Raw genomic sequence first — 22,298 nt, 5'->3', positions numbered from 1 at the left:
GGTAAGTAGGATGCGTAGCTGGGCAGAGGAAGGAACGGCAGAGGGGTCCAACGACTGAGCCTTTCAGACCCACTTCTGCGCCACCACAGACCCTCTGCTGAACAGAGGATCCCCTGAAGAAAGGGGGAGTGGCGGCCTGGATCAGGAAGTCTTCCCAGCCTCGGGAGAAGCTGGGCTGCAGGAAACCAGCCAGGGGAGCCAGGCTTTTGGAATCCCTCCCCGCCCCCGCTTCCCTGGTGCCTCCGTGGCTCGGGTTCTCTCTTCTCTACCTGAAGCCCTCCACCGCGAGGGTCTCTCCAATCTTCACCCATCGAGGGATCATCTGGCCTTGCCTGGCTTCTCTGGGCTCTTCGGAGAGCTGAAGGAGACCAAGTGGGGCATTAAAATGTACAAACACCTCACGTGAGAGGTGTGCTCCAGGATCCCTATGATCTGAGGCAGGGGCGGCACAGACCCTGAGCAGTGGAGGGGACCCACTCAGCCAGAGTCAAGGCAGGCTGCAGAGGCGGGCCCCATGCTCTGCACCAACTACTCCAGAGTCCCTGCAGGACCCCAGCATCGGCCGGCTCTACTCAAGTGAGGTCGAGGGACAGGGCAAGCAGGTGACGGAACCCAGTACTTCAGAGCTGGGTGGGACTTTAGGCGAGGAAACAGGCCCAAAGGGTTCAAGGAACTGACTTATGGGCATCCAACTTGGTGTGAAGGAGCTGATCCCAAAACCCACCTCCCCAGCTACCAGCTGTCCCTGGGGGCCTTCCCAGGAGGCCGAGTCGGTGAGTGCGGGACTCCTCTGCCTCCTGTGGGATGTTCCATCCTGGCAACTACTCCCGTTGTGGCAGGGTTAGAGCTGCACTGTGCACGTGGCCCTCAAAGGACTCCTCGGACTGTGCGTGCGCTCACCCAACGCTCCTGCTGCCTAGTGGAGGAGGCAGGGGGACCTGGTCAGTCCCACAAGCCATGCTGGAGGGGCTCCGTGCAGTGCCTGATCTCTCTACCCAGATGTCACCACACTCCTCACCCCAGGCCAAGCCGCCTGCCAAGCCAGCAGACCGGCAGTGTTGGCTGTGCCTGGCCCACAGCCAGCTGCCGTGCCCAGGGTTTCCTCCCCCTGCCTCCAGCTCTGGATTCGCTGGCCACTGCGGGTTACCGTCAAGTTCTAAGACGTGTCCAGGGCTGGCAGGCCTGGGGAGCCAGGGCCGGGCCCACCTGCCTCTGTCCTCACTGTGGGCGGCGCGCGCACCCAGGCTGGGAAATGCAGCATCAGCACTTCTCCTATTTAAAGTGACCCTGTTGTGTTAATTGATTAAACTTCCTTGTCGCTGAGTTATTCCAGCTTAGAGCTGGGGGAGGGGTGAGGGTTGCAGGCTGCATCCCACATGTTAGAAGGAAACGTGGAAGCAGGGTGCGGGTCCCAAGAAAGGAGCGCGCGCCTCCCCTGCCCCACCTCTCGGCCGGTCCAATGCCCCCTCCTCTAAAAGGACTCCCACCCCACCCTTCCTGGAGCAGTGGGCGGGGGGAGGGGCTTCGAGCTGCAATAGAACACGGGGAAGGGGAAAAACGAGGGCTGAGAGAATGCGCATCGGCTCAGGGAGCGGTAATGGGAAGATTTCAGCGTGATGTATGGTTCCCGAGATGTTATTAATGGTTTGCTGAGTTTTACCTTTAAAACCTTTGGGCAGATTATTTATTATGTCCTTGGCATGCCTATGATCTATGGAGGGGGCACTAATCTTCGAGCACGGCCCCCCATGTCCCTGCTCCTCTACAGTGTCTAATTAGGCTAGGGGGCTGCCTCCCTGCCAGGCTCCACCCCACACCACGCTGGGAAAGGCCCAGCTGAGGTTTATGTTCTTGCCCCGTGGAGCCTGCAAAGCAGAGAACTTGTTTCCTAGTCCTGGCTCTACGTGGACTTGCTGTGTGACCTCAGGCAGGGGCATGACCCCTCTGGGCTTCTGTGTTCATCTCCCAAAGAGAGGTAGGAAGCAGGTGAGTGTCCCTCCACAGCGCATTCCAAAGGCTCACCGTCACCAGCCCTAGGAGCAGGTGTTTCTGGGTAAGGTGGGAAGTTCTTCATTCTGACTCCTGTGTCCTGGCTGCGAGCCACAGGGTGGACCTCATGAACCCTGACTCTCAGAGTTGGGAAGGGCTGACTGAGTCCTCCAAGGACATCAGCACTTCAGAGCACTCTGCTGGCTGGGAACAGACCAGGACGAGAAGCCACGTGTATTGAGGAAAGCCATCGTGTCCGGCAGAGTGCGTGACCTCAGGCAGAAAGATCTGGAGGAGAGGCGACTGCACCCCTCATGTGGCTTGGACACCCCACCCAGGGACCCTGAGAGCTCTGGGTCTCTCTGCCACCCCCGCTGGGTCCCATTCAGTCTGACAGCAGCCCTGGCCTCTCTTAGACTCTGTTCCCTGTGTTCTAGGGACCTGGTGGTCTTCAGGCCAGGGACAGGCACTCTGCTGCCAGCAGAGCCGCTGACACCCAGGAAGAGGCCACAAGTAGGACTCCTGCAGGCCTGTCCCTGTCTGCCCAAGCTCACCCTACTTCTTCCCAAGCGCTTGACGGAGGTGCCTGGGTCCCCCCGCCGTAGCTCGTCACTCGTCAGCACACCTTTACCCCAGCCCTCTCCTCAGTGAGGCAACCCTCTGTGGCTCTCAGCTCCCTCTGGCCCACATGCACACCCACAGAGCCACCTGCCCCCCATGCTCATGCACACAGACACATACACCAGGCATGTGCACACGCACACACACAAGCCACATGGCCTGCCTACTGTTCCTCTTCACTGGGGTCACCCCATCCTATGACCCCCGACCCTCAGCCTCTGCCAGTGACCACTGATCCACCCCGGCTCCAGCCCTCGCCCCCTGGAGGAGCCATGCTACACTGTGCCACCTGCCCAGAGACCCGGACTACCTGACCTTTTCTGCTTGAGCCAGGTTTGCTGTTGAGGCCACTCCCACAGACCCCCAGTTTTCCTGCTGCCACAGTGGTCCATGGCACACGGAGCAGGACCCCTGCTGGGTGGCTCTACTTGCCCCTCAGAAGGCAGAGGCCTCTGGTCAGTGAAGCCCAGGGGCTGGTCTAGCAGGTTCATACAAGAGGGGCATGTTGAGCGTGCCGACTTCCTCTGTGCACACTCCGCTGCCGCCGCCTCACCTGGCAGACCAGGGAGGACACTGTCTAGCCTCATCACGGGGACAGCCCTGGGCCCACGTGGGAACAGATTCAACTTATCCTGTAAGAGCTTTCATAAGTCCCTGTGAGTTTGACTGCAATATCCTTCGGGGAGCTCAGGTGAGCTTGGAAGGCTCAGGTGGACAAGTGGGGGACAGCCACTGCTACCCATGGCAGAACAAAGGGCTGTAAAGAGTACTCTTCAGCCGGGTCACCAGCATGGAGCCACCTGTCCAGTCCAGCCTGTCTCTCACCAGGCAAGGACAGCTCACTGCTGTTGGGGCAGAATGGAATAGGACGTGGGGCTCAGGCTTGTCCCAAAGAGTGAGTCACACTCCAGCTCTGTCTCCCCACCTGCCCATCCCGCCCCAGCAGGTGGCTGTCCTGGTTTGCCCATTCCCGGAACTGCGGGTTGGTTGGAGCTTTGAGAAGTCATCCCCTCATCCCTCTGCCTCCAGGCAGGGTGCTCCCAAGCCAGCCTGGAATGTTGGAAAGTGATCATGTTCTTTCTGGGACACTGCAGGAAGAGTCAGGAAGCTGGGGAGGGAGGCTCCCGCCTCTGCCCCTAGCCATGCCCCCCTAGGAACGCTCCTGCTCCCAGCTTCTACCTTTTCAGCTGTGCAGTGGGGCAGCCGGAGCAGCTGAGGCATTGGATTGGTCCAGAGCTGGCCAGGAAGGCCATGCGTGCCACAGAGCAAAGGCCCTTGGCCCAGACCAGGAGAGGTCTTGGACACAGAAGGGCCTGAGTGGGCACAGGGCAGTGGCCAGAGCCAGTGTGGAACTGGGCCTGGGGCAGGACCGGGAGCTCCATGGAGCACAGGCCTGGATGTAGCCCAGTCCAGTGAGATCCTGTCATTTCTAGGTCTAGGTAGTAATGGGGAGAGCCACAGAGCTCAAGCCAGAGTGAGCCCTGTCCAGAGTGAGCCTGTGCCTTCTAGGCCCAGGAGGAAACAGGAACTCCTCAGAGAAGTCCAGTCAGCGTGAACCTGTGGGTGCTGAACCTAGGATGGAGTAGGGAACCCGACAGAGAAGACTCTGTGGGCCAGATGCATGTGAACCTGAGGTTTCCATGTCTAGGAAGGTACAAGGGAAGGCCTTCCAGCCCAGTCCCAAGTGAACCTGGGGGTGCTGCCCAGGAGAAGGCCCAACATTCCCTAGAACACAAGGCTTGTATCCCAGCTGATGTGAATCTGTAGGTTTTAGGTCCCCTGCTTGGAGGGGACCAAAGCCGGAGTTAGCCTATGAGGACTAGATCCAAGACAGGGCTGGGTGCTCCCCAGAGCAGAGGCCCTGAAGCCCAGGCCTGGGGTGTGGGCCCAAGAAGGGACCAGGTGCTCCTACAGTCAGGCCTGTTGCCCAGACATGTGCTCCTCCAAGGGCAACTCCTCAGGAACCGAGTTCTCTCCAGCTGTCAAGTGGTAGGGCAGAAGGAAGAGGAGGGACAAGGGAGAGGGACACAGGCAGAGGGAGAGGACGGGCAAGAGAGGAAACGCAGCCAGCCAAAGCAAGCCTGAGGGCTGCACCTAAGCCTTTCCGGACTTGGCCTTGACTCTGCGTGGTGAGGCATCCTTGGCGAGTTACAGGCAAAAGCCACATGCTGAGGAGTTTCTCCCAGAGAGCGGACAGGTGCCAGACTGGGGGTGACGTTGAGTGGGTCTTCTCTGAGGAGACCCTGCGGGCAGCAGGGAGGGTGGCGGGGACGAGGAACCACCAGGCCCCGGGCTGCTTTGGCAGGTGTGCAGTGGGCAGATGGGCGGGTTGGCCAGGGGCTGGGTCTGAGCAGTGGGTCAGGATCTGGCTTGTGGAGGAGGATGATGGGGGAGCTTGGAAAGAGCCCTGGCAGGAGCCTGGATCTGGGGAACCTCTGCTCCAAAGTAGCAGCAGAAAACAACAGAACTGGGTGAAATCAGCCAGGCGCTGCAGCAGAGGGCAGCAATGGACGCCGGTGTCTGCCCTACAAGGAGCCAGTGCTGAGCTGCAGAGGGCAAGAAGGGTCCCAGAGCTGAGGCAGGACCTTTAGGAGCGTCAGCCACCTGTCCCGGTGGTGGTGACAGGGAAGCCCTTGGTACCTCAAAGTGGATGGCAGCCATCAGGGGTCCTGGCACCCAGGCTGCAGTGGGGCAGCTGGGTAAAGAACTGCATGGGAGGAGTGCAGGCAGCAGCCAGACGGACTCCTCACCTGCTGGGCTGCAGCAGACATGGATCACTCCCAATCAGGCCCCAAACCTAGGAGCTGGGAGACCCAGATGGACCTGGGGAGCACTTCTGGGGACACAGGCCTGGTGGAGAGCTCCTCAGGGTGGAGGGAGACAGTGGGAGGGTGGGGGCCAAGTCCCAGGGAGGAGCTCCATGAGAGCGGCCCCTACCCCCCTCAACTTGGCAGGTTCGCAATTGGAGGCCTAAGGACCCTGGGCCAATTCCTCAAGGAGGCCAGGACTGGCTTACGCCAGCACAAGTCATGAAACAAATTGGTCACCTTGTTGGGGTTTGCCTGGTCAGTGACAGGGACCGAGCTCGGGGACCTGGCAGCCCAGGTCTGTGTGTCCTGGGTGATGTCCCTGGGTGATGTTTCTGGGGCTTGCCTTGCCAGCTGGACATGGGGGCAGGGGGAGGGACAGGGAGGGAGAGTGATCTTTACCCACCTAATTGCCTCTCAGGAGTCGGAGTGGAGAGAGGTCGACTGGGGCTGACCCGCACTCCCCGGGGGGACGAGGTAATGAGGGAGAGCAGGGACAGCCTGCGTGTGCACATGGAAGTCTGAGTGCATGCGCGCCTGCATGCCCACATGCCCGTGGGCACCCACGTGAGTGTTTGCATTGTGTGCGCATGTGTGTGTGTGCATGGGAGCCGTGTGCATGTGTGTGTGCCTTGAGCACGTGTGTGTGAGTGTGTGCTGTGGGGCTGAGGCTGCTGAGGTGCTCAGTCCCCCGAGGAGCCCAGTCCTGATGGAGTGAGGCTCTGACTGGTGAAGGTTGGCAGCTGGGGCTTACGCCATTTCCTCTGTGTACTCCTTGAGTCGCGCCATCCGGGCCCCACCTCAGACCCCGTGGATGGGAATTTTGTCAGAGCTGTATGTTTATGAGGCTCCTCTGGCCCAGGAAGGGGAAGGAGGGACAGCTACCCACTCCAGCCTGCACGTGTGTTCGGGGCTTTATCAGACTGAGAGCAGGTCCCCTCACTCTGGTTGTTTGGAAGGGCCCCTGGGGAGACTGACGCAGGGATCTGGGTGAGCAGGAAGGTGGGGGCCGGCTGGAGGGGGTGCGTGGTCTCAGGACCAGGGAGCACTGTGCTCTTTGCTGCTTCTCTCTTGCCTCTGACTGAGGAGTACTAGGGAGTTCTGGGGAAAGGCCTCTCATCTGGTCTGGGTCATATGCAGCTGGGACACAAGGTGGATCTTTCAGGAGGATGTTGGTTAACTCAGGGACCAGCTTCCACAACCAACTATCCAAAGCATCTGGTAGCATTAAAAAGGAGTGAAGCTGGAGTCCTAACCAGGTCAATAAAGTCAGTTTCTGGGTGTGGGGCCTGGACACGGGCCTTAGGAAAGGTGATCCTTGCGGGCTGGAGTTTTTCGGATCTCTGCCAACAGGACAAGGAGGATGGGGAGAAGGGTTGGTTCTTTCCCCCACCAGGTACAAAGGTTTTGCATTACCACTGATGCCCTAGTACTTGGGCAGAGTTTGGAGGAATGAACGGCTCAAGCTTTGACTCAGGAGCCAGCTAACACCACAAGCACACCGACCTTTCCAAGAGATGCTGACTTGCAGAGGCCTGAGCTGCCCAGTTGCTATGGCGGAGGGGTGGAGAGGGGACACCAAGATCCCCGCCTCAGCTATGGCCATGAGATTCCTTATCTCGAAGCCAGAAGAAAGCACAGAGTTGTCCATTAACAGTGAGTTTTTAAAATATAAAGGGCAGAAATATATGGGGGCTTAAAGCAGGTGAGTTTGTAACCAAGAGGAGAATCCCGTGCATAGATAAGTTTCCAGTTCAGCCCTTGGCTTTATGAAACCAGGCTTTCACGGGCTCCTGGTATCTGGACAGAAGTAGAACATTATTGAAGACATAATGCAATCAGCAAAAGAATCCCGTCTAGTTGACTTTCCTAAGACTTCACCGTTTTGCAGTAAATTAATTCAACAAAGTCTCACCCACCTTTAGCTAAGTTACTTATTCACAGGACCTGAATTGCAATGAAAAAAAGAAAGAAAGAAAGGAACAATGGAAAAGAACAGAGACTTTAGAGGGAAAGAGCTGAGGGATGAGCCCAACCCTGCCCCTGACTAGCTGTGTGGGCTGAGGCAAGATGTGTCTCCTGTACGCCCCGTTCATTTGTTTGTGAGATGGACATAATGCCTACCTGCCTACTTGACAGATGTGCTGGGAAGCCATTCCAATATGGTACCCGATACATTGTAAGCTTTGAAGCAGAGCAGTGATAATTACAATGTCCATATTCCTCAATGTGTGGTAACCTTGTTGTCTCATCTGCTTCTCCAACAGTGAGGAAAACCTCTGCAGCCATTTCGCAGGGGTTGAGACCGAGGACCTGAGCTGGGTCCTCCGACCCCATGCTTCATGCTCCTTCTGTGCTAGAGACAGACAGTGCCACTTCAGTGAAGCCCCTGATCAGTGCGTGGCAGGGATCCTGGCATTAGGGGAGAAAACAAGGAGTGGCACTGGCACTCCCCTCAGGGGTGACTGGGGACCTCAAGTCACAGAGGAAGTGCCTGCCAGGTGCTTCATGCCAACTCACAGTGACAAGGGCTGGACAACTCTGCACATCACCGTCCCCAGACCAAGCTCACTATGCCATCTAGTCCACCTGACAGCCGGCTCATGGCGTGGTCTCCACCAGCCCTTCAGCCAGGATCAGTGTCAGTCGATGCTGATTGATTGTTGGGAATCCAGCTCAACACTCCACCCCCAGATATACAAAAACGTGTGTGTGTGTGTGTGTGTGTGTGTATACACATATGACTTTATTTACTGTAAAAAACTTAAGGAATCTCCTGCAGAGAAAGTTAGAAACATGTCAACTTTTATTGAGACCATCTCCTCCATCTACAGAGAAGGTGACTGCAGATGTGCAGGTATAGCTTATACAGACCTTTGCTTTTGGTGGATATGATTAAACGACCTGCGGCTGACCCCTGTTCTTAAGTCATAGACTTCCATTTTCATGAATCTGGATACCACAAAATGGTCCTTATGAACAGGGAAGCAGGTGAGAACCAGTCAAAGAAATTCAACCCCATCTAGGGGTTCCCTACTTAGACAGGACCCAGTCCAAGGCCTGCTATGGAAGATGAGGACAGAGGGCATCTCAAAAATAATAAATACATTTTTTAAATGACAAAGGGTACTTGCAAATCAATTTGTTTAAAAAAAGGAAATAGGACCTCAGTAGAAAAATGGGTAAAAGGCATACACATATAATTTATATGCAAAAACATTTTTTTAAACTTAAAAATTTAAATTTCATTAGTAATCATATATATCTAAAATTATACCACATGAAAATAAAGAACTGCTTTTGTCCATAAAATTAGCAAATGATTTCTCATTTGTAATGGCGATGCCAACCCTGATGAGCAAGTGCCAGGCCAACTGCTGGAATAATAGTTTGGTTAAAGTATTTCAAGAGTCTAGAAATGCTGATATCATTTGATCTAGTAATTTCATGCTTGACGTTATCCTAAAGAAATCACCAGAATCTCAGGAAAAAAATATGGTAAGAAAATAATAATGGAAGCCAGTAAATAAAATAGTCAGATAGACCCCAGTAGGTAAAGGTGAAGAACTTTATGTTCTCATAATGGATCCTTTTTCAGGTATAAAAGTAGGTTTATGCAGCATTTGAGAGAAATAGGGGAAACTCTTATCTAGTTAAGTTTTGGTTTTTTTGTTTTTTTTTTTTTTTAAAGCAGTATGTAAAGCCAAACAAAGAACAAGCTCAAATACTCATGCTTGGGAAGCCACGGGAAGGGACACATCCAGTTGCCCACAGTCGCCGCCTCTGTTGGATTGGGAGTGAGTTCTTCAACCTTTTTTTTTAATGAATATATGAATTAAGGAAATAATATGAATAGATATATGAATTAAGGAAAAACACTTGGACTTTGGGGCTGAGAACAAACTTTATCCAATGACCCTGAATTTGCCTAAATTTCCAAGCATTTACAGCTGCAGAGTCACCAAATATCTTCAAGACTAGGAAAGAAAAGAAAAAATGCTCCCCTCCCAAAGTCAAATGAGGTGAGTGCAGGAGATACCAGGGCGAAAGGAACCAGGGGATGGGTGGGAGGGGCGCAGCAGCTCTTGCCGGCAGAAGGCCAGCGGAAACCCTGCCACACTTCCAGCCAGCTCCGTCCTCTGGGGCTCTGCAGACACATGCAGGGGCCACCTGCCCTGGATGGTAGTGCAGGCAGAGATCCCTTCCTGGCGCTGGGTGTGTGACAGGGCCCCTCTGAAACCTGAGTGTGGACCTCAGGAACGGTGGGGGGCTGCGTTCTTAGAGAGGCTCCATCTTTGCTCTTTTAGCCCCCCGTGACTTGAGCCTCCCTCGGGGTTATAGACAAAATATGAATAAAAACATCTCCAGACTCACGACCGTCTTGCCGCTCGAAGCCTAGAAATCCAGGTCTTCTTGGTGGAAGCCCTCTGCCCCGGGCCCCGCCTGGGCACAGGGGGAGCTTTGGGTTGCCTTCTCGTCATTATCTAGGCCACAGTCGTCACCTGTCCCCCGCTCTGGAGTCTCTGGGTCTGAAAGGGGCTCTTCGTGCTCAGAGGTGGAACTTTCTGGATACATGGAGGTGACATTTTTCTCTGCAGGTGGCTCCGACTCGGCCTCGGTGCCCCCAGGATCTCTGCCTGCGTGAGCTTCCTCTGAGCCCTTTTGGGAGACCTGGGAGCCGTTGCCCAGGGTTGACCTGCTAGAGGAGCGGTCATGTGCTTGGTGGCCTGGCCTTGGGTGGTGGGTGTCCCCACTTGGGGCAGGTGACGGCGGGCTCACCTCTTGGTCTGTGCTGCTGTTTCTGGAAGCTTCCCTTCTCTGGCCCTGTTCTGGGCTGGCTAAAGGGCCCCCTTCTTCCTCACCTTGACTTCCTCCTTCTGACTCTGGCGACTGTCCCTCTCCTCCAGCTTCCTGGGCCTCTGTGGCATCAACACCGTCACCTAGTCCTCCTGTGGCCTCTGAGGTGTCCCCGTCCCCAGAGTGCTCACACAGGGTTCCTTCCTTCTCAGGCGTGCCCTGCTCCAGCGGCTCGGTCTCCTCTGGGGTGCTGCCCATGCTGCTGTGGGCTCTTCCAGCCTCGGCCTCCACCCCCGTCTCCTGGTCATTGGTTCCCTCTGCCTCCTCTCCTTCAGCCTCTTCGTCTCCACTGGGCCTCTGGCTCCCTTCACCCTCACTTCCCTCGCCCACCGTGGGGCCCAGGTCCAACCCCAGTTCCTGACTTCCATGGGCTCCCTGGACAGACCCAGCTCTTGAGGGGTCGTCCTGAGGGAGCTCCGTCCCTGTCGTCTCAGGGGCCACCTCCTCTGCCTCTCTACTGGTACGTCCCTCTTTCTTTTTCTGCAGAATTTGCTGCAGGTCAAAGGCCTTTTTGATAGGTGCACTGTGGGCCCCCGCAGTGTCCTTTGGAGACACCGGGGCCACTTTCTTCCTCATGCAGGCCTCACAGGGACAGAACTCATCCTCCTCAGTCTCCCTGCGCGGCTGGGTCCCCAGGGCTCCGTGGAGGGTGGGCCTGTCCTCCAGGGTGAGGGAGAGGGGCCCCCGGGCATAGGTCTGCTCCGAGAAGGCCGAGAGGTTGCGCAGACCCTGGAGGCGCCGCCTGCGCTGCTCGGTCTGCAGGGACGCCTGCCCCCTGAGGGCTTCCCTGGGTGGCACCAAGGCCATCCTGCCGATCCGGCTCTTTATCTTCTGGAGCTCTTTGTTAATGCTCTCTTGGAGCCGGTGGCCCACGTCCTGCTCCAGCTCGGCCACCATCTGGTCCAGCAGGCAGTTGTCCTGCAGGCTCCAGCGGGCTCGGAGGCCGGCAGTGGCGGCAGCCAGGTGCGCCATGAAGGCCTTCTCCACCTTCTTCAGCAGCCTGGACACCCAGCTGAGGTCAGGCTCCAGAAATGCTCTGTGGGCCAGAGGTGCCCTGGACTCCCCAGGCCCTGGGGTGGACGTGGCCTGGGCTTGCTCACAGCCCAGCACAGCTGCTCTGGACAGCTCTTCCAGACTGGACTTTGATGTGGGGCCAGTTTGACTCTCACTGGGGTTAGAGTCCCTCTCGCTGAGGGGAGAACCAGGGCCTTCTGCAGGTGGCTCTGTGCTTCCTGGGGAACACAGCCCTGCAGAAGCGGAGTCTCCTCCTGCTTCCTCTTCCTGCGCCCCCATGTCTCCCAGCGTGCCCTCCCCATCTGGAGAGCAAGCCCCTGACAACTCCTCCCCGCTGACTCTTGCTTCTTCTGGAAGCTCTGCCTCCTCAGCACCCTCTGCTGCGGGGCTTTCTATCTCTTCTAGTTGCACCTCCGCTTCCTGCACCATGTTTTCAACTGCTTGCTCTGGGCTGTTGTCTAGTTGTTCCAGACCATTGCCCAGCGTCTCTTCCCCGTGGCCTGCTCCTTCTTCCCCTCTGGTGGCACAAGCCCACACTTGAGAGCTGGAGGAAGCTGTGAGACCACTTGGATGCGGGGTTCCCAGGTCCTCCAGGTGCCCTGGGGAGCTGGAATCAGGCCTCTGGGAGATTTGCAGGGGCAGCTCCGACCTCTCGGGGACCAGGGCACAGTCTGCAGCACAGGGCACACTACTCTCCCCCGAGCCTCCAGAGCCACTGCTGACATCCACACCTGAGGAGGAGGTGGGTGTGAAGTTGTCAGTCACCGGTGAGGCCTGTAGTGAAGTGAGGTCCCCAAGGCTCAAGTCCAGTGTGCCTCGTCCAAAGCAACACCCTGGCCACAGGGTCTGGGAGATGCTCAGCAACTCCTGATACAGAGCTGAGTCTGTGAGCCTCACTTTGCCAGCAGGAGACCCAAGATCCTCATCAAAGAAGCGGAGTCTGGCGAGGCAGGTGATGAGATCACCCGCCAAGCGACTGAGCCTCCTGGCCTCGGTACTGGACACCTCTGGGAGGCTGCTGGGCCTGCCCTGCTTGAAGCCCATCAGGGCCTTCATGATCTGCATGGAGGCAGAATCTCTGCGCGGAAGGACACGTGGGCTCATGCCACGGCCCACAGTAGCCCCTTCTCCCACTCCAGCCTCCACAGCCGCCTTGGACGCCTGGCCTGGAGCTGCATCTTGATGAGAACCATCTCCTGACTCGGAGGCTGCACTGCCGGTCCCTGGGGGCATTCTGTCTGGCTCTGGGGACTCATTGGTATCCTCTTCCAGGGGCTGCTGTCCAGCCTGAGTCTGATCCCTGGGGCTGCTCAAAGTACAATCCTCACCAGGGTCCTCCCCGGGGCCTTCTGGGACATTGCTAATCGTACTCGTGGCCTCGTCCACCATCTCCTGTCTCATGAGCAGGGGCTCTTCTGGGATGTTGTCCAGCCATTCACGAACCATCGCGTCCGGTGAGGTGTGGGGCAAAGCATCAGGTGTCATGGCACCATCTTCCTGAGGTTCCTCGAGGCCGCCCCCATCACCAGAGCTGGTCCCCAGCAACACACTCTTGGGCCCAGAACCAGGGCTGGTCCTCCCTTCCGCCATGACTGTTCCCACAGTCCCTGACTTAGGGACAGGGGACAGCCTGCTCTCAGCCTTGAGTGTTTCTCCCCCCAGCTTGCTCCCGCTGGATGCCCCGCCATCAGCCCTCCGGTGGCCACTGTTGGTGCTGCTGCTACTAGAAGGGGGCTTCTTGGTGCAGGGCCGGCCCCTGGGAGGAGTGGGGCAGTAGCTGCTGCACACCCAGCAGGCTTCAGAGGAGGGTCCCCAGGTGGCCTGCATTTGACCACTGTGGCTTCTACAGAGAGGGGATGACCCAATCTGTGGGCAGCAGCAGCCTCGGTTGGCTCCTGGCTCCTCTCCCTCAGGACTTCCAACTGGCAGAGCCAAGGACAAGGAGGGCCCTGGGGTGTCCCCTGCCTGGCCCCCCAGACTGCCATCCCCTTGCGCGTGGGCAGATGTGAACTCTGGGGAACACGCCTTGTGCTCCGTGTCCCCCACCAGTTCCACCGCGCAGTCCGAGTTACTCACAGGTGTAATGCTGGCCACTGGCAAGTCCTTGGAGTCAAGAGAGCCAGGGAAGGATGGTCCTGGGTCCCTGGAGGCCTGTTTCCTGGTTCTGGGTGAGTTCTGAGGAAGTTGTGATGCTGGACCACCCGGGCAGGACGTTGGTGACTGAGGGGCTGCAGGGGAGTCTGGCAGGTAGTGGGCGTCCCTGCAGTGATGACACTGCCTGACACGGCCTCTCCAGACCACTCGGCTGAGGCCAGGAAGACCAGGCGAGGACACTGCACTGGAGGGTCTCTTCCTCCTCCTCCCCAGCTGGGCAGGGCTGCAGGCGGGAGGCAGGGGGGAGCCTCCCTCTGCATCCCAAGAGTGAGAACGGCCAGGAGCCAGCGGCAGCCCTGTCACAGGCCCATTGCTCAGAGACGGGAGACTCCGGGGGGGAGCATCAGGGCTACCGCCCCGGCAGATCTCCTGGGAAGTCCTGGCCCTTGCTGGGCTCAGGCAGCCCTCGTGCTGGCCGTCCCACGTGCTGGACTCCTCATGAGACCTGGCACAGGCCGAGGAGTCTGAAAGGGCCCCCTTTGCAACTGGGGTCCCGGGTCCCAGGCAGCCATGGAACCCTGGGCCGCCCAGCCCTGCTTCCCTTGGGCAGGAGCCCTCGCCAGCTTCCCTCTCATCTCCGCACTGGGAAGCAGCCGTGGAGGTTGGACACGGGCTGTCACTGCCCTCGCCGCCCTCTGGGGTCCTGGGGCTGCAGGAGTCTGGCTCAGAGCCCTCAGTGTGCCCAGCACTGGAGGCAGGACTAGCACTGTCCTTGCTTCCTCTCTCCCTGTTGTTGGCCCCTCGGCTCCAGCGGCCCCTACAGTGAGAGAGCCGGGCCAGCCCTGACCTCCGAGGAGCCGACCCTTCGCCCTGAGGGACGTACAGGGGGTTCCTCCAGATCTCGAAGCTTGGCCGTGGCTGCCGGCCTCCCTGGTATCCTGCCTCACAGGGGCCCAGTCTCTGTGCCCCTGACTCTGAGAAGCCCCACGGGTGGTGTCCCCATCTGCAGCAGAAGGGGTTCACCTGCCCCAGGACCGGGCCCTCCCCACTGGCCCTTCCCGCCCTGCGGGCCCAGGGCAGCGTGTCCTCGCCCAGGAGGTGCAGGCGGACGTTCATCTCCACAGACAGGCTGCCGTCCTCGTTCATGCAGACCTTCTTCTCCACATTGTCACCAGCCACCAAGGGGCCAGGCGTGTCCTGAGGGTGCCTGTTGGGAGCACCGTGCAGGGGTGCCGAGGGGTCTCTGAGACCAGACCAGGAGGACTGTGGCGGCCTGCTGCTGGACCTGGACCTCAAGTGGATCACGCTCTGCTTGGCCCTCGGCCCCCAGCAACCTGGGTGTAGTGGAGAGTAAGAGAGGAGAGAGAGAAGAGTGAGCAGGCGCAGAAGACATGGTCAGGAGCCTCCGCCACCACCACGACACGGCCACCTCCACACCGCACAGGACGGCAGAGCTGCCCACGGGTGCCTGCAGGGCCTGCCAGGAAGAACCGCAGGGAAGGGTCCCCAGAGGGCCTGTTGGACCACTGGAGGGCCCCGGATGAGGGATGCCCCAGTGTGTGGGCAGCAGCATGAGGAGGCACAAGCTGGACTCATGAGGAGTCTAGGGAATGGGGTGGTCAGGACTTCCCAGGAGAAAGCCTCCCGAGAGGTAGCCCTGACGCGCCCCCCATGAGTCCAGCTTCCAGACTGCTAGCCACCTGCTGGGTAGCTTTGGGCAGAACTGCTTTCTGAACGGTAAGAGAAGCGGGCTGCGTCAGTCTGGGAGGTGTGCTTTCATGATGGTGTGTGGCCAGCTGTGCACATAAAGCCACCAGTACAGAGCCAGCAGGGCCGCAGCGGACTCGGCTCAGGGCTCCTTCAGCCACAGCACAGGAGGCATGCTCGGCACCCTGCTGCCTGCAACCCCAAAACGCCCTGCGATGACTCGTGGTGACTGATCTCACTCACACTTCCAAGCTCTTGGGCTGCTACATGATGGCCAGGCAGGGCCTGGACCCACACTATCAGACCCGGGTAGTCCAGCCTTCACCCCACCAAGGAAAACAAGAAGGAGCCACTGAGGACAGAAAGCGGCCCCGGGGAAGAACGGACCCGCTGAGGGCTTTCTCCTCTCATCTCCTGAGCTAGGCGAGGTGGCAGGGCTGGGCGGGCAGAAGCTGGGCCCATGGCCAGCCGGGCAGACCCCATGAGCACAGCTGGGCAGCAGAGGGCATCAGGGGGGACCCGGCTCCTCTGGGAGCGGCCTGGGCTGATACCTGTGCCTCCGGCCCCTAGCGTGGCACCTTCACTAAGGGTATCGTAGTGGGTATTCTCTTGGCAGATTTTCATAAATGACGGCACTTGGTTTACTCGCTAAGCTTTGCTCATTGTCCTTCCAATCTTTGCACTTTAATCTTTCTTTCTGCCTTTGTTGATCATGCTTTTTACGTGGCATGTTTGATAGCAGAGCTGTGCCCAGGCTGTGGCACCAGGCAGGCTGGCTGTGTGGACAAAGGCTGCACGGCATCTGGATGCATGATCCGTGGCGTCAGTGCTAGGGGCCCCCTGCCCCAGACAGCCACGACTCTCGGAGGATGCAATCCTGCCACACGGGTCCTTTCGCCACCAAGAGGCCACACCTACTGTGTTTCCCAATAAGTTATTTTAGACCCAGAAACTTCCAACTCAAGATTTCCTGATTTCTGCAGGGCCTGGTGGCACACGCCTGTAATCCCAGAGGTTTGGGAGGCTGAGGCAGGAGGATCTCAAGTTCAAAGCCAGTCTCAGCAACAGTGAGGTGCTAAGCAACCTACTGAGACCCTGTCTCTGAATAAAGTACAAAATAGGGCTGGGGATGTGGCTCAGTGGTCTAGTACCCCCGAGTTCAATCCCCGGTGCCCGCCCAAAAAAGGTTTCCTAATTTGTTACCTTTAAACACCACACCCTGCCTTCTCCAATCAGCATCAAACGACCAACCCAGTTAAGGTTGATGGCTATTAAGAAGAAGGGAAAAGACACAAGAGAGACCTGCCAAATGACGGGACTACCTAAGAACTGAGGCCAAAGGGCGCATTTCCTGAATTGCCCAGAAAGGAGAGCTTCCCGGCCCTAGCAACCCCATTCAGCATAAGTCAAATTGGAGGAACCCTAAAACAAACTCACTGCTTTTGTGCCTTGACGTCAGCCCAGATGAAGTTTCGGTCTTGTTTCTTTGGGCACTTTCCATAGCCGGAGGTCTGAAGGCCTCATTCCCAGCACACACCAGCGTGGACGGGCTGCGCAGCAGAGCCTGCAGAGAGTCCACCTGCAGAGGACAGCGTGAGCAGAGACCTGTGCGCAGAGACCCCCCTCGGGAGGCCCAGGGAGTCGGAATCCAGTCTCTCCCGCCCTTCCCGGTATTTGCAAGTCACACCCAGAGCCTCAGAGCCTGTCACCCATCAAGACACCTCCCTGCCAGCTGGGCACCGGGACCCTCCCACGTGACTTCCGCTGCAGCTCTCCCTCCACCAGGTGGGAGCCGGACTGCTGGCCACTGTGGATGGAGAGAAGGTCCGAGCCCTTGGGACTCTTCCCTGCCCTCACATCCACCCTCCAGAATGCGTTTCAAGTGGCTGCAGCAGAAAACCCTCCAGCTCCAGCCCTGACTCCACATTCCACCATTTTCCCAGGCAGAGAGTCCTCTCTGGTGTCCGGCCTACGTTTTCCGGTATAATCCGAGCCCATTGCCTCTGCCTCTGCCCAAGTAGAGTGGAGGGGACAGAGCTGCTGGCCCCGCAACCCCTCCCTGCCTCAGTCCCGAGAGGTGTCCAGGCTGCTAACCCCCACGGCCCCCAAACCGACAGCAGTGTCCCTGCCCAATCCTGGCTCAGAGTCGAGCAGGCAGGAAACAGCCCCCATTTTTAGAAAAAAATCCCACCGGGCCCCAGAGGTCCCTGCATGTGTGAGGGTTTTCACTATTGCTACCATTACTAGCCATCTTGGGGGATTCATTTCATCTTTAAAGTGAAGAATATGTTCTTCCTTTTCTCTAATTAGAAAAGTACTCTCATTAACAAGGAAATGAAAGAGAGAACTCTTACATTCTCCCCCCCAAATGACATCAATTTCTTGTACTCCAGATCTTTCAGCCCAGTTAATTAGAAGTGTGTTTTCAACTTCTAGATGCATTTCTTCTTTGACTTAGATTTCTAGTCCATCGCAAAACTACAGACACGAGCCAGTTCTTTCAGCTTATAGATGTAGCCATGAGTCTAGGGAAACAGACTCTCCAGGAGAGAAGACAGAACTTAGGTCTGAATGGTGCTTCCATCCCTGGGGGGCAGTGGAATCTAGGTCTGTAAACAAAAGAGCATTATCAGGAGTTCAGCCAGCAGAGGACCCAAAAGTGAAGTCTTGACACAGCCTTCTCTGGGGAGCAGCGTGGTCAGAATGTCTACAGAAATGCTAGTAGCTCCGTGGTGAGTTGGCATGAACATATCCTAATACCTCTTTCTCCCGTGAACATTTTGTGCCTTCTCTCTCCCTTGCTCAACCCTCTAAAGTGTTAGCTAACGCAAGGTAGGGACCTACTCTTTGTGGTCTGTATATGTGGCATATGCTAGGGCATGGTAAGTCCTCAATAATTCAAGAGCATGTTTGCATTGTGACTTTGAAACCACAGATACTCACGATATCCTTTGCCAGCTGTGCAAATACAAACACGTTACTGAGCCTCTGTGCCTTGTTTTTCTTATCTATCCAATGGGGATAATAGCATTAGCTATCCTTTGGGGGTGTGTGGTGAATGCTAGGCTCTAGACCAGGCCACGTCTGGGCTGCTTTCCAGAACTGCAGAGTTTAGGAAACTGGAAGCCTACTTCCGGATCTCCCTTGCAACTCGGGTTCTCAACATGAAATCCGTCCTACTCATTGGATGCACCTGCCCAAGACAGGAAACATGGCAGAAAAGCAGAGGTCACCTTCTTTCACTTTTTGACTTGCTGGCAAGCAACAGGTGCAGAGAGGCTGTGCTGCAGAGATGGCAAAAGCCACCCTCATTGTTTCAGTGCCCTCTCACTGGCTCCTGTGACACAATCACCTTCCCCAAGCTGGGTCACAGAGATGGAGGGGTGACACTGAGCCAAATCATCCCAATGACAGTCACCCTGTGGTCCACTTTGCCCACTGAGTTAGAGGTTAATTCAGTGATATTCTGGAATCTTCTTCAGGAATGCAGCCTGGGCTCCTCCAGTCTTTCAGTGAACCTTGAAACATCAAAACTCTCTGTGCAGAACTCCTTCCTGCATAACATACCAAGAGAGGACTCTTTCCTGCACAGAGCCACGGCTGACTTGGCTTGAGTTATCAGAGGTGGTCACAGGACTAGACATTCAGGATGAGAATCTGGGGTTAGTTATCTGACCTCATTGGATTTGAAGGTGTTGATAAACTGGGGACAATGGGACACTGGTAGCCCATGGTGCACAGTGACAAATTAGGTTCTTAAAAGGTGGCCTTGGATAAGTAGAAGCAGTGTACTGAGAGCAGAACTTCAGCTGCCCTGGCTGCCATCATAGACTCATAATGAAACTAAAGAATATGAGGACTGAGCAGCAGGTTGCTGCTCTGGCCAAAGAAATTGGCAGCTCAACCTCTAAACCTGCCAATCAAGGACAGCCAGAAGGCGTGGGAGCTTCCATAACTATTGCCAAGGAATCTCTTTTCTTTTGTAGCCAAAACTCAGATGCAGAAACTGATTCTGCTGGAAGCCAGCTGACCTGGTGTCAGTAGCCCATTGAGCACGGAGCAGGCGTTGGAGCAAGAGTTGATTATCAGGAGGATGAGAGGCTCTGGGTCATGCTCAAGAAGCTCAAACCGGGGCATGACCAGGTCGCTCGGGCAAACGTGCCTCCCCTCAGCACACACCTGTGGCTTCCTGGGAAATTCCCTAGGACCAGTTCACCGAGGAACAGTTTGGGTTCTGGGCCTCAGAATATGCCAGCCTGACACAGAGTTGGCGGTGGTAGCATTACAGATCCATCCAGCATCACGAAGGGCAATGAGGAAGGAAAGTGTGGGGACTATGTGATTTGGTTGACTGTCCTCTTGGAAGGAGCAATGGCAAGAGGTTCTCTGCCATTTATGGGCAGTGGTTGGCAGTTCAATCTGACAATCAGGGACTTGCAAGAAGCAGGACTGGAGGACTGGTGGTGAGGAAGCGTAGAGAAGAATCTGTGAAAGGATCTCTCAGGATTGGCCCAGAGGGTGAGAACGTTGATGTCCTGTGTGTTCATCAAAGGGAGCTGATCATGTGCAAAAGTTGACCTGCACAGTGGACAGCGGCTGCCCTTCTTCAGCTGCCCCAGGCATGCTCCATCAGCTCATGAACAGAGAGGCTAAATCACACAAAGGAGGAAAGCAAGCTCCTCTCCATTCACATAGATCTGGCTACCACACCTTCTCAGGGTCCCATCTGCCAAGAGCAGAGACTCATGCTAACCTCATGCTTTGCATCATACCATGAGGGCCTCAGCCAACCTCCTGGGAGGAAGCTAACGACATTGAACACCTCTATCTATGAGATGGTCAGACATATGTCATCACTTAGATTTTCATGCATTTTGGATAGATTTTGTTTCTTGTCCATCATTCTTCTTCCAGTATCACTTTCCATGGATTTTCGATGCTGTATCCCCAGATCACTTCCATCCAAATAACTGATTTTAGAGTAAAAGACTTAGTGGGTTCACATCCGTGGAATTCACTGTGCAGCAGGTGGTATATGCCACTACCCCAAAGCAGTCACAGCACTGGGAACAGTGGAATATTCTCTGGAAGACTCCGTTTGGGAGCCAGCTGGGAAGCATCCCTTTACAATGCTGAGGTATTATCTGATAGGATGTTGATATGTGCTTCAACCTGGCAACCAACATGGAGTTCTGTGTCTCCAGACTGCAGATCGCTGGCACCACGGGGAGGAAGTTAGTGTGGCTCTTCTCCTTGTTACACCTGTGAGTCAGGAACCCTTCTTTGCACCTGTGGCTGCAAACATTTGACTTCCCATCCCAGCAACTTAGGGATTTGCTGGCTTGGAGGCCTCAGTACCCAAGGGAGAATTTCCCCCCGGGGGATGCATGGCGGCTCCATGGAGCTGAAAGTTGAGACAGCCACCTAGTTGTGTGGAGTTGCTCATGATGATGAACCAACAGGCAACTAGAAGGTTCCTGGGTTGGATGGGGTAGTTGCTTATTATCAAGGGCAAGCAGGGTCACTGTTACACAGAATCTGTTGGGGTGCCTTCTCTGGCTGCCATGTTCAGGGATACAATTTAACACAGGCCACAGCAGCCCCGTAAGGGAAGACCTCCAAGGCTCAGACCTCTCAGGACTGTGGCTCAGTCACTCTACTAGGAACATAACCATAACTAGCCGAGGCCCTGGTGGGAGGCAGAAGGAACCCTGGGTGGGTAGAGGAGGGGAATTTTAAATACCAGCCTTATGAGACAAAAGCTTGATCTTCTTCCCACCTCTGCTCAGTAACGATATTAGGTTTATCTACATTAACCAATTTCCTATTTTTGCTTTCTCTCAAATTTTTATACCATTTTACTTAAGATATTTTTATTGGCATGAACTTCGATGGGTCTTAACATAAAGGACACCATGTGTGGTTGTGGTTGAATTAGAAAACAGGAGTGCAGTGACAGGGTGACTTGGAGAGAGAATATGAACGTGTTTTTGATTGCTCTGAACGCTCATGGAAGGAGGCCGCCGAAGGGACTGGAGAAGAAAATAAAGAGTGCAAAGCATAAGAGCCTGGTTCTTCCTAGGTGCTTAGTAACTGGGATCTGGAGATGCGGGAAGCGGTACCTGCTCCCACAACTGACCTGACTGAAGCATTCCGGCTGCTCATCTTTGGGTAGCACAGAGCAGGCAGGAAGAGCCTTCTGCCCGTCTGTGTTCTGACCTGAGGCCCAGGGGCCTTGTTTAAGAACTTATGGGCCCTGACAGCCTACCTTTTTCCCACTGGTCGTGTATAGCTGCTTCACAGGAAAGTGCAGAAGATCCGAGGCTTTGCTGAGAAAGGCCACCAGGCTTCTGGTGTTCCTGTGGCTGAGAACCACGGTCTCCTGGAATCTGGGGTCCCTGTTCTTAACCAGTGTTATCCTCCTTGGAACTTTAGGTCCTTTCCAAGAAGAGGATGTTCCTGGCACCTCATGCGCCCCTTCCAAGTCCCGTGACTGCAGAACAGTCCCCTGAGGCTGGCCTGGTCCACCCGGGGACTTGGGGGGCTTTCTATCCGAGCAAAGGTAGCAGCCACCATCTTGCAGCTGCTCCAGGGCACTGAGACCATGCAGGCCCCGGGGCGTGGTGACAGAGCGCACCCCAAAGGAGAGGGGCATGCGCTGAGAGAGCTCGTCCATCAGGGCGCTGAAGGTCTTGAAGGTGCGCTGGTGAACAGCCAGGCGAACGCCTGCAAACCGCGCATCCCCTCGCTTGAGGAAAGTTATCTTCTTGGCTGGCGTGACATGGGTGACGGAGGGAGTGCGAGCCACAGAGGGCAGGAGGCACTGCCGGTGACTCGGGGCCTGGGCATGCCTTGGAGAGCTGTTCATGACGTGGAGGCCCAGGCAGCTGCAATGCAAAGGTAGAGGGAGTCAGGCAGCTCCTGGGTTTCTGCTTCCTGTGTCTCCCCTTCTTTATTGAGGTGCTTCCTACCCACTCCAAATTGCTCCACTCGACTGGCAGGACTGGAGCAGAAGGCGCTGGTCCCAAACCCCTCAGGACAGTGGACCAGACAAGGGACCCTGGAGCTTGCTCTGTGACCCAAAGAGGAGCACCACCAGAAGCCCTGCGTGTTCCTCGCCACACAGGCTGCGAGCTGCCTCTTACCGCCCAAGTCTTGGCACGCTGCCGATGAACCTGTGGGCGAACTTCCCGGGAGGAAGATGGGCTC

The 22,298-nt window shown here is 56.3% G+C and overlaps 1 protein-coding gene across 1 annotated transcript; it reads right to left on the bottom strand.

The window, feature by feature from the left end:
* Nucleotides 1-9,812: 9,812 nt before the first annotated feature.
* Rp1l1 (RP1 like 1) lies at nucleotides 9,813-21,957 on the bottom strand. The gene is made up of 4 exons (XM_047548593.1): nucleotides 21,358-21,957; nucleotides 16,527-16,668; nucleotides 12,968-14,716; nucleotides 9,813-12,850 (listed from the first exon to the last, which is right to left on the bottom strand). Exons 1-4 carry the CDS (start codon nucleotides 21,955-21,957, stop codon nucleotides 9,813-9,815), a joined length of 5,529 nt encoding a protein of 1,842 aa, XP_047404549.1.
* Between the last annotated feature and the right edge of the window lie 341 nt (nucleotides 21,958-22,298).

This window comes from Sciurus carolinensis, chromosome 4 (assembly GCF_902686445.1).
Source record: "Sciurus carolinensis chromosome 4, mSciCar1.2, whole genome shotgun sequence".
Taxonomy (NCBI): domain Eukaryota; kingdom Metazoa; phylum Chordata; class Mammalia; order Rodentia; family Sciuridae; genus Sciurus; species Sciurus carolinensis.
Note: the sequence above shows the minus strand (reverse complement) of the source record. Positions and strands in the feature narration are given on the sequence as shown.